The sequence below is a fragment of the Dioscorea cayenensis genome, chromosome 18 (genome assembly GCF_009730915.1).
Source record: "Dioscorea cayenensis subsp. rotundata cultivar TDr96_F1 chromosome 18, TDr96_F1_v2_PseudoChromosome.rev07_lg8_w22 25.fasta, whole genome shotgun sequence".
Classification (NCBI taxonomy): domain Eukaryota; kingdom Viridiplantae; phylum Streptophyta; class Magnoliopsida; order Dioscoreales; family Dioscoreaceae; genus Dioscorea; species Dioscorea cayenensis.
The window spans coordinates 8069748-8084549 of NC_052488.1; the positions used below are offsets into that span (position 1 = coordinate 8069748).

The 14802-nt window shown below is 34.2% G+C and overlaps 1 protein-coding gene across 1 annotated transcript; it reads left to right on the forward strand.

Annotated features, from left to right (window-relative positions):
• The first annotated feature begins 436 nt into the window (after positions 1–436).
• LOC120282755 (carbon catabolite repressor protein 4 homolog 3-like) lies at positions 437–13533 on the forward strand. The gene is made up of 7 exons (XM_039289606.1): positions 437–712; positions 10402–10565; positions 10695–10760; positions 10850–10902; positions 10972–11053; positions 11797–11883; positions 13429–13533. Exons 1-7 carry the CDS (start codon positions 463–465, stop codon positions 13531–13533), a joined length of 807 nt encoding a protein of 268 aa, XP_039145540.1. The 5' UTR covers positions 437–462.
• The last annotated feature ends 1269 nt before the right edge of the window (positions 13534–14802 follow it).

A 14802-nucleotide genomic window follows, 5' to 3' on the forward strand; every position in this document is an offset into this window, starting at 1 on the left:
TTAATTTTTTTTGAGTCACGAGATAAAGAGAGGGTGAGTGGAGAAATTTTTATTTTTTTAATATTTTTATATTTTTAAAAAATCAATGATATCATGATATTATCATATAAAACTAAAATTTTAAATATTAAATTTAATTATATTTCAAATATTTTAAAAATAAAAAATATATATAAACTTAAAGTTTTAAATATTATATTTAATTAGTTGTTTTTTTAATTATTAAAATATAGATGGTATTATTTTCTTATCATTATTAATTATTATAATATATTTTTTAATATTTTATTATTAATTCCAGTTGAACTCCAATCGGTCGAATCTACCAACTCTTAACCCCTGAATTTGACCGGGTCACAAACTTGAAACCACCACACGGCCAACAGATAACAAAGCCTGTACGAACGAATGGGCACTATAAAGCTGACACTCCCCTGCTACATTCCACCACTGGACACCACAATGGCCTGCGACTCTTCGTTGTTCGGCTGTAATCGCGCGCTTCTGGTCACAGCTTCGGCCCCTCGCCTCTCCAAGCGCAGAGCGTCCTCCGGCCAAGCACTGGCAGGCCTCTGCTCGCGTCCGTCCCTGCCCCGAGATTGTCGCTGGTATAACCCTCTTGGCATGAGAAAGAAATGGTTCCGCCCCTCCGAGCCCATACGCCATTGGGTTGAAGCAGAGGGATGCGCATCTCTGCTTGATTCCAATGGAGGTATTCAATTCTCTCTCTCCCTTTGGTTCTCTGTTTCTCTTTTGTTTTTGGATATCATGATCTCTGGAATTTATGGCAATTATGGTTGATATCCACATATTTTTATAATTGGAAAACAATGTCATGGATGTTTGTTAAAGTAATTGTTCAATAGCGAAACAATGTCTTTTGCTGTGGAAGTGAACGGTTTGTTTCCATGAGTATTGAATTGTTTCACAAAACACGTGTATATGCTAGTTTTTTTCGTCAAATGTGCAAATCATAGGACCAGAAGTAGTAGTATTGATTCTCATAATAACGCAAAATATGTCGAGATTTTTTTGGAATAGTACCTAATCAAAAAATAATTGTCCGATAGGAAGTTGATCGGTTAATTCAATAAGAAATAAACGGGTATAACACTGTATTTAGTTAGTACTGTCCAAAGCAATCCAATTTCATTGTTTGCAGACTAAATTTTCAATATATATATATATATGTTTTATTTGGTGCTTCATTTCATAGTGATAGGTTTTTCATAATATGTTATTTTGAAATAAGTACCTCAGTTTCTTATGAAACAATTTTCAGAGATCATGAATTTCATCAGTTACATGTAACATGAAATTTTAAACAAGTAGCATATACAACCTCGATTCAATTAAATGTGAGGCATATCATAATATAACAGGATGTGAACTATTATGGATACAATTGAAAAGTTATATCTATTTCAGATCACAAAAACCACCATATTGTTATCATTAGTGCTGTGATGAACTGAGGTATTATAGTTTGGCTGCATTATATATGCTTTGTGGGGTCATATTTTTATCATTTTTTAATTTTTTAATTTTTTTAATTTTTTGCCAACAAGGTTTAGTACATTGTTATTCTATACTTGATCAATCTGCTTATTAGAGGAAGTCTGAATCTTGAAACCCAAGAAAAGAAATTTGGACGGATTGAAAGTGATTCATAGGTCAGACCTATAATGCTATCAATTGTATTTTTTTAGAAGAAAGGTAGCAGCAGCTAAATTTGGGATGTTACAATTTTATTGTTGGGCTCGTATATGTTAAGATTTAACATTTATTGCATTTTTGTGGTTGAGTTACCAATTAGCCCCTATGACTGAAGACTAATTTGAGCTGCAAAATTTTGTCGTTGCTTTGCTGTGCTGGTAGTTGATCACCAAAAAATCCAGTAACATTGTTAAATGAAGAGTATGGTGGAACAAAGCACTATTTGGTCTCTGTGGGAAACGAAAAATCATGGATTTTACGTTTTTTTTTCTTTAAAGTACTGACTGTGGATATGAGTTTTGTAAGGTTAAAAGCCCCAACAACATACTTGGAATAATCTTGCAGTCCTCCCTTTTGTTGGCTTTTCTAGTGCACCTGAAGACCCTGCTTTATATTGCAACAAACATTCAAAATTTTTGACTAAAAGGTTATGAAATTATTGGGTTTTCAAAAAATATAATAGGAATAGCATAAAAAAGAAGGTAAAACAGAGGCTACCAGGTCAACTTTTTAACTTCTTTCATTAAGAAAGAGCAGTTTAATGAATTGTATTTAGCTAAAACATGATTAATATTGTATATGTTCCAAAATTGTCTTGCCAGTTTGTTTTATCTGTTAACTCAACTATAATAATGATATTAATCTTATTAATTTTACATTTCTCTTGTCAAAGAAATAGAAATTCTGATAGCTTCTAAAAACAACAAAGTTATGGACTTACCTTTCTATTTTTTTAATATGTTAATTATGTGTCTTTTCAGCAAAACCTATTTGACTAAAGTTTCACTGTGAAACTTTATCTGAAGAATAAGTAATGGGGTACTTTGTTGGAATTAAGCCCAATACTAGTACGCATTGCCACTCAAACAATGATAGTCTGCATAACGAAGGCCACGGGCCAAATTAAAAATGCACAACTTTGTACAGTTGGAAATGAAGGAATACTTAAAAAAATAAAATAAAAGAAAGAAAGAAAGAAAGACAAAGAAAGAAAATATTATATAAGAACACTACCGGTTCTACTTAATAAAGGAACTAACAATTGAAAAGAATAACATCCGCCAACATAAACTGACAACCTTAGTACTAGTACTACTAAAAATTATGATACTAATCATCTAGTGAATTTCACAGCTTGCCTATGTCCTCAGTTAACAAGGTTTCTACCCAACCCATTGTGAGGCTTGGTTTAATGTCCACAAAATGCAGAAATGACTCAATATTGTTTTTTAGTTATGACTCATGATCAGTGATGCAATGTAGTACAGATGGCTGCCCCTCTGAAGCCCCAACACAACATCCAACAATTTTAAAGACTTTCCTAGGGATTGCACATCCTCCTTCTTGGAGTTCCAAAATCAACTTGTGGCATCTGGTCCATATCCATGATGATGTGATCAAGAGACTCTTAGAGTTGTTCAGCTACTCCCCATTTCTTCTCTTTTATGACCCTTTTCCTTTTCCTTTTCCTAGATTTAGGAGGCATAGGAGTACGTTGTGGGTCAAGCTCAGCAAGTTGTTCTTGCTATCCTGCATCTAGGCTATATTTTAAATGAGACGAGCTTCAGTCTGGGCCTAACACAAACCTACCTTAAAATTTGGTAGCTTAAGCTGGAGCTCAGCTTAAGTTTGAAATTAGATTGAAAACAAATAATCTTGAGCTTGTGCTTTGATTGATTTTAACTTCAAAAGCTCAAGTCTGGCTTAGTTTAGCTCTTAATTGAAGTTGGGTCAATTTATTTTCAAAAACTTCAATTCGGTTTCTTGGTAAAGAATCTTTAGCTTCTTGGTATCTTACTAGTTACTTCCTGGTGATTTGGTGAAGATGAAGATGATGATCAAATAGGAAGATGAGCTTTTCCCTTATTGGTGGTTAACTAGGTGACTTGGTGAAGATGACGACAAATAGAAAGATGAACTGAAGTGGACTCTAGAGTGATTTGAGAGTTGGACCACCAGTGGGCTGTCATGGCGGATTAAGGATTTAGAAATGCAATCACGTTTTCATAACCAGCATGGATATATTAGCACAAATAAAATGGTTTGCTTTCTTTTTTGACCTCTAGTTCTAGTTCATCTGTGAGAGATAGGAAGAATCTGCCCTTGAAATAAAAAATAATTTTTCTTCCCTTCCATTGCGAGTTATTTCCACTTCTTTTTTTTTCAAGTGGTATCAGATCTAGCGGTCAATGACAGTGGTATGAGGAAGATTATGCCAATACACAATTTGGTTCTATGATAATTATTAAGGCCAAGCTAAATTGGTTGAGTGCTAGGCACTAATCAATTACCATAGCAGATTTTGCTTCCTCAACTAGCGTGGTAGAATAGCTTAACAACAACTATGACATGTGGTGTACCCATATACAATATTGTCTACTCTGGCAAGATTTGTGTGATGTTGTTGATGGTGCAGAGATGATTCCAACAATTGATGAGGAGAGAAAGAAGTGGAAGATTAGATTTGGAAAGGTTATGCACATGTCAGTTATAGTGAAGGATGAGTTTCTGTAGTTGATACAATGTTTGACCACACCAAAAAGAGGCTTGAGATACCATGGGACATTATTCACAAGGAAAAATGATGCAAAGTTGTAGCAATTAGAGAATAAACTCATGTCTATTGAACAAGGGGACATGATGGTAAGCCAATACTTTACCGAAGTAAAGTATTTTTGTAATGAAATTGCAAAATTGGATTTGAAGAGTGCAATTAGCGAGGCAAGGAAGTGAAGAATTATTATACATGTTGGATTACATCCCAAATATCATTGAATTATTACAACTACTCGAGGTTGGGCCATTGAACCAACCTCGACGGAGTTAGAGAATATCTTAGCCGATCAAGAAGCTTTAGACAAGTAAATGTCTAAAATTTTAATAAATGAGGAAGATAAAGCTATTTTGCACATCGAAGAATGTGTAAAGAAGACAAGACAGCTAGAAGCTCTAGCAACATGGGTGAAAGCTTAAGAAAAGGGCGACAAGGTTGACAGAGAGGCACATGTGGGAGAAGCTCATAGCAAAAGAGAGCTAGACAACCTTGATATAGAGATGAGAAATGAGAAAAGAAATATCATCACAAGGGTGATCAATGCTACAAGTGTGGCAGAAAAGGTCACTTTACTTGAGATTGCCAAGCTGAGAAGGTGGAAGGTCATATTGCTACATTCAACCCAATGAAGGTGACGGGGAATGGGATTTTCAAGCATTTTTTAAAGTAGAAGAGTCACGTACTAGTAAAAAACTATCAGGAACAAGGAAGAGCTACTCAATATGTCTGTATATGTAGGAGAACGGGTTGTGGTGACAACAAACTAGTATAGGTTGCCCATTTCTCATATTGGTAAGACTGTTCTAATTCCTCACTACAACCTACATTAGATTTAGGAAGACAACATTTACCATGTACTTGAGACGAAAAAGATTTTATTTTCAGTCTTACAACTAACATCTTCAAGCAACTATATAGTGTTTGGGCCTAAAGTTGTAAAAGTATATCATAATTTGAAGCCTATATGTCCACTAGTTATGGAAGGAAGGTGATTGGAGTTTGTCTTTGTAATGTCAGCTCATGCGACATTCATGGAAAAGATAAAGCAAAATAAGGCAATAGATCTGTGGCATGCAAGACTTGGACATGTGAGCTATAATCAATTGAAGCTGATGACAAAAAAATCTATGTTAAGAAGTCTACTAAGTTTGGAGATTTGAGACGGCATTATTTGTGTAGGTTGTCAATATTGCAAAGCTTATTGTTAGATTTTATATTTTTGGTACTAGTGGGCCCTATATGGGCTCTATATGTGCTTAGGGGTCTTACACCAAAAAGTCTCAAAGACTTAGTGGCTCAACCCCTATACCTATATATAAACCCATTACACTTCTATCACACAACAGATGTGGTACTATATTTCCAACACCCTCCCTCAAGTTCAACTCGGTCGAACTTGCACAGACTTGTACACCAGAAGTCTGTTTACATGGACTTGTACTCTACTTGTGTCTCAGAGGTCCTACACACATGGAGGTCATACACACATGGATTTGTACCACATCGGTGGCTCCACTATATTTTTCTGATACTATGTTAGATTTTATATTTTTGGTACTAGTGGGCTCTATATGGGCTCTATATTGGCTTAGGGGTCTTACACCAAAAAGTCTTAAGACTTAGTGGCTCAACCCTTATACCTATATATAAACCCATTACACTTATATCACACAACCGATGTGGTACTATATATTTTCAAAACTTATGAACTACCTTATGAAGAATCAGGATACAGGGCAGAGACACCATTAGAGTTGGTGCATTCAAATGTTCTTGGGCTATTGAAGCTGCCTTCAATCATTTGATAAATGATTACATTTATCGATGATTTCTCAAGATACATATGGATGGATTTCATGAAGTAGAAATTAGAAGCTTTATCAAAGTTCAAGGAGCTTTAAGGAGAAGATTATGAAGGATGTAGGATCCAGAATTCGATGTCTATGATCTGACAACAGAGGAGAACATACTTCAAAAAAGTTTACAGAGTATTTATGAAAGTGCAGAAGACGGTGACAGTTAAACTTGTCTGAATACTCCACAACAAAATAGGGTTGCTGAAAGGAATAATTGCCATCTAGTAGAGACATGAAGCAGCATGTTACATGCTAAAAATGTTCCACTACGATTTTCGGCGGAGTGTGTGAAATTAGCTGTCTATGTCAATAACAGGGTATCTCAAAACCAAGCTTGGGCTAATTCACTGTATGAGAAATTATGGGGCACAAAACCATTGGTTACTTATTTCCAAGTTTTTGAATATGTTTGTTATGTGTTTATACTAGGTTAAGAGCATAGCAAATTTGACAAGAAAGAGATTTGCTGTATATTCATTAGTTATGATGCTCAATGAAAAGGGTGATGTTGTAATATAACTTGGTATGCTGACAAGATCTGTAGTGAGAGAGTATAATTGCTGAGGAGGAGAATTAAAAGGTCAACTATTATGCTCCAGAGAATACACTTGGATAAAGCTCTACAAAGCTCTAGAAGTATGTAGAAGCCCATAGAAGCAATGGTTAAAGCTCTACAAAAGTAAAGAAACATATAGAAGCATGGTTGAAGTCGAAAGAAGCATCCAGGTTCATTTAGCATCTTTGAATCATCCTTGCAGCCAGAATTGGTTCTTGATGCTTGTAAACTTGTCACCATAGTTATACCACCATAAGCGTAGCTTATAGAAGGCCATTATGTATCCAATTGCGAGTGTATGTGATAAGGGTTTGCAGGAAGTAATTTCTCTTTCCTTTTACTATAAGTCTTTTCCACTCTTTTTTTTCCATAGCTTTGTTTAACTTGTTAGTTAGTTATTGTGGTATCTCTATCATTTGTTGGGTGATTAGCACACCCGACCAACATTCTGTGCCATCGCCATATTGGGACTGGTTGAGCACCAACGATTGTTGATGTTTGTGTGAACTCATTGCCTCATTACCAATCATCTTAATTTGAAGAAAAAAAAGAAGAAAAGAAATAAGTTCTTAAAAGAAGAAAGGGAATGCTAGTGAATTATGTATGATTGATTCATAAATAAAAAGGGATACAAGGACTAATGATGAATATAAAAGGGCCTATCTGTAAAAATGAAGGAAAACCAAGGACGTTTTAAGGCAACCCAAGGAGGTAAAAATAGAGAAAGAACATCACAAGGTGATTGATTCCACATATTTCAAATGTAATAAAGACAACATATCTTGAGGTAACCAAGGTAAAGATAGAAAAAATTAATCATTGAATGTGATGAGATTGAGATATCTTTAGTGAGAAGAATTGCCCTCTATAGATAGAGAGGCTACAAATCATGATAGGAGTTACATGATATGGAAATAAATCATAAAAGAAATAAAATAGGAGAAAATTACATCATGTGGAAGAAACTAAAAAGTCGAAAGGTACATAAGGAAGTTTAACGGGAACCACTATTTCGATAGAAAATCAATCATTTATCACTAGTTGTTACCACCATGATGAAGATGAAGGTGGAGATAAAAAAATCAATTGTGGACCATGTGAACGCTTAAGTGATAATGACTAATCCGAATTGTTCATTTGAAATTGAAGTTCAAGTCTTTTTCCAAGGGGATAGGTTTGAAGTCTAAGCCCTTCTCAAATGAGAGATAGCCTTAGAAGAAGCTAAGATTTTCTAAGAGGAGAGAGGTTTGAAAATCCTAACCCCCCTCAAAGTGGAGCTCGCCTTTGACTAGCCCTTTCAGTCAAAACCAGTAAAAAAAACCTCTCATCAAAATAAAAGAGAAATTTTGCCAAAATACCCATCCACAAAAGCTCAAGTCCCTCTCAAGGTAGAATGGTTTGAAGTCTAAGGCCTTCCAAAAGAAGTCCTAGTCTTATTAAAGCCTTAGTTTTTTCAGAGGAAAGAAGCTTAAGGTCCAAACTTCTCTAAGAGGAAGGTATGCTATTGTGAGTGGTTTGCCCACTAGAAAACATGGCAAACTCTCACCAAAATCGAGGAAGAACTCTGCCAAAATCTCTATTAACAATGAAACGCAAGCCTCTTTTAAAAGAAAGGGGTTTGAGGTCTATGCTTCCCTTAAATGACAGGTATTCGAACAATCTAAACTTTCATGAGCGGTGAGTTTTGAAGGCCAAGCTACTTTTAGAGGAAAAAGAGCTTTGGAAAATGGTTGGATCATTTGAAACCTAAAAAAAAATTCTCTTCAAAATCAGTAGAATACTCTTTGGAAGCCTAAAGCAATGAAAAAGCTTTATGCCACTCCAAGAAGAGTGGTTTAATGTCTAGACTAGTAGGGTAGTTAACTGTAGAGTGATCAATTAGCATAAAATTAAGATGTAAGTCATGTTTAAAGTCAGTGATGTTGAAACCTAATTCCACTGCAAGGAGGCAATGTGAAGTCTAAACTACTTTCAAGGTTAGTCAGCTTTAGAGTGTGATGAAGTCCATATTAAAATTTTTTTAAAAAAAAATCTTTCAAGACTTGATAACTGAAAACAAGTGGCATGGTGTCACATGAAGTTACAGTCCATTAAGGATCGATGTACCTAACTCAAATTAGCCAATTAGATTCAGCTATTTATCTTATAATTGTAAAGCGGGATATTTTTCCCATGCTTGGGCAAAAAATATCAAAGATGAAATAAAAGAACTTTTACATTTTTTTTATTTCTTTAATCTTGTTTGTATTGTTTTGTTTGCACTTGGTTTCCTAATCAAGGTTTCATATGATGAATTTTTCAGTAATTAATGAAAGGGCTTCCCTTTATTGGAATTTAGAAGGACCCACAGACAAACAAATGATTTGTGTCTTGGTCCGTTGCTCTGTTCGTGGGGGCCAGATCAATGCAACAATTTTGCTGAGGGATATATAGATTTTTCTTGGTATGCCATATCTCAGAAGCACAGGTAATTTGCTAGTCCAATTGGAATAATGAGGTCAAGGAGATTAAATAATTGTTGAATAACTTAAATTAGGTAATGCCTAGATCTAGGGATTACATTTTTCTTGGGGATTGAGGAAATTTTATAGAAGGTATTATAGTCATTTTCCATAAAAGAAGTAAATATAGATGGGGATTAGTAATTTAATCAGTATAATAAATCAAGTTGTGTAAGAAAATTTTGGTTGGATATTTTGGTATCCAAATTACCCAGGTGATTCCCCAGCTAAATGGCCTATCAATTCTTGATTTATTTAGCTTATAAAATTATACCTGAAAGGCCTTTTAAGCTTTTCCAAGACAAGCTTTATATTTTCAAAAGTAGTTAAATGGTCAAACTATTATTTCCCTGATGAAGCATAGTAAGGATTTACTACCTATGTTTGAGATGATCCTTACACTGTCGCTGTATTTTCAAAATGTTCAACATAGTTGCCAGTTAACATATGACTGTTTTATTCATTGTTCCCAATTCATAATTATTTTTTTAGTTTTATGGCGGTCTATGAGATGCTAAAGTGGCAAAATCTGATATGCTTGGTAGGCTATATTACCCTTTCCTTCTGTTGAAAATTTCATGTCAATTGTGGTACATTAGTCAAATAATTGTATGGTTCGGATTGTATCTTAAATGGTAGTCATATTGAACATTTTGATGGGCCGGGTTCAAAATGAACAAAAAAGTCAAAATATAGTGATTATCTTAAAACATTTCAAAAATGCAGTTAAGCCTAATATTAACAATAAATAAGAAAATGTATAAATAAATTTATATATATTTTTTATTTACATGAAGAAATCTAAATTAGTTAGAGTAATTTATTCTAGGTTTAGAATTAGGAAACTCTTTTATCTTTGTTTTGAAAGATATAGCTTAGTTCAGGTTCTATGGTGTTATTTTAAATGTTTTGTGTTTTAATCTATTTAAGAAACTGTTTCATAAGCTTTTTGCAAAGCAAGTCCAATAAGTTTGTTTGTTTAACTATCTTCATTATTGTCTGCAAATCTGGTAAATGCCAAAAGAGTACCCTCCTATTGGTTAATAATAAAGCTGGAGAATATGCCGCATGCAAAAACCTTAGTTTCATCAGTTCCTTATTGATAATAAATAAGTTTGTTTTTCATTCTTAAGGCAGCCAATGCATTGCAAAAATATTTTTGAGAACAGGATTTCCTTTGTTGTAATCCTAAAATAGTTTTTTCTGATATTGTTTCAGTTGGAATTATGGTTGTATCATATAATATCTTGGGAGATCATAATGCTTGGAACCACCGTGACCTGTATTGCAAAGTTTCTTTTGATCTCTTGAAATGGGAATCAAGGAAAAGTCTCATTTGCAATGAAATTTGTAAATGGAATGCTGATTTAGTATGTCTTCAGGCAAGTACACACATGAACTCGATGATTTGTAATTCCTTTCCATATGTGGTCTAATTTGTCTACCAGAATTTAAAATATACATTATCCAAATATCTGCTTTCCAAACACTAACTTCACCTGTTCTTTCAGGAAGTAGATAGATTCTATGATATCTTAAGTGTTATGAAAAGAGAGGGATATGCTGGTAAGTACAAGGTAATTTCATCCCTAGCATGAGAGAGCTTTTAATTCGTCTAGTCCTGGAATTAATAATTGAATGATAATGTCAAGTAGTATAATTGCAGAGACGTACAGGAGGGACTAGGGATGGTTGTGCTGTTCTTTGGAAAGAGGAAAGGTAGTTTTATTTCACATGCTTTTTGATATCATGATTTACAGTTGTCTAATATGTTACCAATTTTTAAAGGTTTCAACTAATGGAGGCCGAGAACATTGAATTTGCTGATTTTGGTCTTCGTGACAATGTTGCGCAGTTATTTGTTTTCGAGGTGTGCATGTATAATTCAATCCACTTTCTTTCCAAAGTAGTGTTGGTTAATTGTTTATTCTCCAAATCCAAGTTTTGGACAAATAATGTATACAAACCAACTGAAAGTCATATTGATGGTATTGTACTACTTGGTTCTTCTGGTTTGCACCATATTCTATTAAATTAAATTAAAAAAAAAAATCGAATGAAGTTACTTTTGGCCTCTATACTTTGTCTTAATGTTCATTTCGATGCTAACACTTTCAAAATGTCCAATATAATCCATGTGCTTATTTTCAACTCTAATTTTTCAAAACATTCAATTTGGTTGCTATGTGGCATATGACCCAAAACATATGATTATTTTATTGATTTCTCCAATTAGCATGAAATTTAATGCTGAAATGGATGGTGATATAGCCTATCAAAATAGATAAATAATCATATGTTTTAGATTAGATATTAATTAATATCCACAGCGAATATTTTGAAAATATAGTGATGGGAATCAATATAAATATGTATGTATATATATACATATAAAGAGTACAAGGACTAAATTAAACATTTTAAAAGTGCAGAGAAGAAAATGAACGTTGGGGCAGGGTAAAGGGACAGCAAATGACTTTATCCCAAAAAATTTTTCGGATGATAGCTACTTGTTTACATTTTTAAAATTTTTATATTTATAACTGCTGCCTTTTCCTCCTAAAGCTGCCAAATCATATATCTATTAATTCAATCTTGATTAGCTATAGGTAGATGTGTGAAGCTGATTCTAGAAGGATAGTCATTGGGAACATCCACGTGCTTTTTAATCCAAAGCGTGGAGACGTCAAGTTGGGGCAGGCAAGTTTATCTAGTTGGATATCAGTAATCAAATTGCTATTTGATTTCAATGCTCATAATTTCTATATATACTTTCTTATTTAGTCTGTTTTTGATTTATTATGTTTTTTCAACTTTTCAGCAACTTAATATGCCTATTGGATGTTACTTCCAAATATTGTATTTTGGTTTGGCTTTTGAATGAAGTTTATGCGCAAAGGAAAAAAGGAGTGTTTTTATTAAACTTGATCTACAACATATTCCTACCGCTATTTAACTAGAAATATCTGGCAAGGTAGATTCCATATTAGAACCTACTAAATTTCATTTTGGTTAAATAGTCTTTTAAGCTTTTTTTTAATATTCTTTTTAGTTTCTTGTTTTTCAAATTATTCCTTTTACAACCCTTTCACATACTTAATATTATATTTTCATAAAATTCCAAAAATTTCCCTCTATTATTCTCGGAGACCCTACCCTTAACTACAATCATGCCATGCCTGCTGCAAAGGTATTTAAGAACAGGGTGGCATGTAGGCTAGGAATCGGTGCTGATGATGTCCAAGGTCTGTATAGATGGTCATATGGGAAAATATAGGGGAATGCTTTAACATAGGAACAAGAGAAAAATTTCGGGAAATACAGAAAAAATGAGAAAAACTGAGATATGGAAAAAAGGAGGAGATGTTGCCGATCTATAATATGTTTCCAGAGGGATTCAAAGTTTTCTAAATACGACCATGAATCCATAGGCAAAGGTTTTATCTTTCTACTCGTGTATGTTGAGAGAAATGCTTTTCAGAATATTATTGCATTCCCAGTTTGTTAGTGTACTAGTTTTTTCTCTTATGAGACTTGTACAAACTTAAGTATTGTGATATAGATATGATTGAGAGCATGAGCTGGTTTCCTTAACTCTCGTGATGGAGTGCGACCCCTTTCCCTTTGAAATGAAAAGTTTATGCTGTAATATTTGATTCTAAGCTAGTTAGTTTTAATAAATTAGGTCGTTTATTAAGTGTAATGAGAAACATTCCAACCTATGTAATGATGTAATAAAGTACCTCAAAAGTAGCTTTCTCATGTAATTTTATTTGGTATAATTGAGAGTTTCAGTTTATAAACTTATTGTTGCCCAGACCTATCTGTTACAAGTGTCAGGAATGTTTATCTTCCCACAAGAACCAGTTTATCCATTGAATTCTTTGAGGGCTTGATGGTTATTCTTGCTGTAGCTATACCCCATTTAAATCTGTTTTTGTTGTTCTCACCAAAAGTTAATGCTCAAATTATATAATTATAATGAGCTTTCGACGGCCTCTGACTGCTGTTGATGCATTTAATCATTTTTCTATTTGTTAATTTTCAATTGATTCATGAATTTGTGTTGTAATGCTTTGACATATTTGCGCATTCATCTAGTCAGAACTCATGTTAAATGGTTCTTGCAAAAGCGAATATTTTCCATGTAATCATTGTACTGTTGAGATTTCTGATGTAATTCATTCATTTTGGAGGTAGAACTGCTCACTCAAAGTCATATGGAACATATATTCGTTTGAGTAGGTCAGGATGCTGCTTGAAAAGGCATATGACCTTTCAGAGAAATGGGGGAACATTCCAATTTTGGTCATGGGTGATTTTAATTGTCATCTCGACGTCACATGCTAATGTACCATTCTATATGAATTTCTGTATTTTGGAATATGCTATCAAGATGATACGTCTCTTTGTGGTTTTTGTTAAAGTTTTCCCGGGAATGTGGACAATTTCTACAGAGACTGGATAATAATTGCACTTACAACCAACCAAGTTGTTGCAAGATGCACATTAGATGTGGGTTTTGATACTCTGAAAAAACAACTGTAAAAGTTGCTTTTCATTTTAAAATCTTAACTAGCGGTCTTGCTATAATTTGTTTTGAGACACACATGGTTGACGCCAGCATTGCTGATATAGCATTTCTCTTTTACATTTTGAGAAATATGGACAAGCCACCTCTACCACCTGGGCCTCAGCCTCTATTTGTGAGAGGGATTGTTTTGTGAGGCTCCCTCGCTCCTCGAAGTGGTATATGACTAGTTTTTCTAAATCAAGTATAGTGTCTCATAGCTATATATTTTGATGTTCTAGTTTCTATCTATAATTGTGCACGCGCCCACACACACAATCTAGAATCTAGAGAGGCTTCACTGCACTTGGCCTCTCAACACATGCGCTAAGTTAGATGCTATTGCTACATTATAGGTTGTAAGTGTCATTTGTGCAATATTAGGACCCTAACATTTCTTATTTTGTCATATGCAGAGTGGAATCTCATAAATGTCAACTTCAAAGGTAGAAAATCGGTTGTCCAGCTCACTGTACATCTGAGTCATTGACCTACTGTACTAATATATGATATAATTGTTCTATGCTCAATAATCTGCATAGTGCGTCAGTATCTTTAGGATCAAATATAAGTAAAAAGTTACCTCATTATCCTGTGGCTACTGCTTGCTGCAGTTGAATACTGCCAGAACTTGCTAGTAAGTGGCCCATCTGGACAAAGAAAAGAAGCTCAGTCTGCTCCCTTTGGTCTCCTTAAGTACCTTTCCTACTACTACTAAGCGCAGTTTAATTTTGAAAATCTACACGGCTCGTTGTTCTTGGGTATATTTCAAGAATGCTGGTATATTATTCGTAGATCTTAATCTTGCATCCCTCTTCCATTCCAGATTGCTAAATTTTGGCTGGACAGACAAAGAGTTGAGAAAATGCGTACTGGCAGTTCAAAGCTGCATCGATACTAAAACATCCGTTAAAGCTCCGTAGTGTTCTTATGCAGTAACTGTAAAGGTGCTTTGTTGAGCTTTTAGCCCACATTTTACATCTATCCTGCCCTGCACCTGCATATCAAAAGAGCTCATAGTATTTTTGCTTAACTATTCTCAGGGACAA

Bases quoted from the DNA above. Each gene is read 5' to 3' on its own strand.
- LOC120282755 (XM_039289606.1), top strand. From the start codon at position 463: ATGGCCTGCGACTCTTCGTTGTTCGGCTGTAATCGCGCGCTTCTGGTC. The intron at 10,566-10,694 runs GCAAGTACACAC...CTGTTCTTTCAG, and splicing joins CTGATTTAGTATGTCTTCAG to GAAGTAGATAGATTCTATGA. The intron at 11,054-11,796 runs GTGTGCATGTAT...AGCTATAGGTAG, and splicing joins CGCAGTTATTTGTTTTCGAG to ATGTGTGAAGCTGATTCTAG.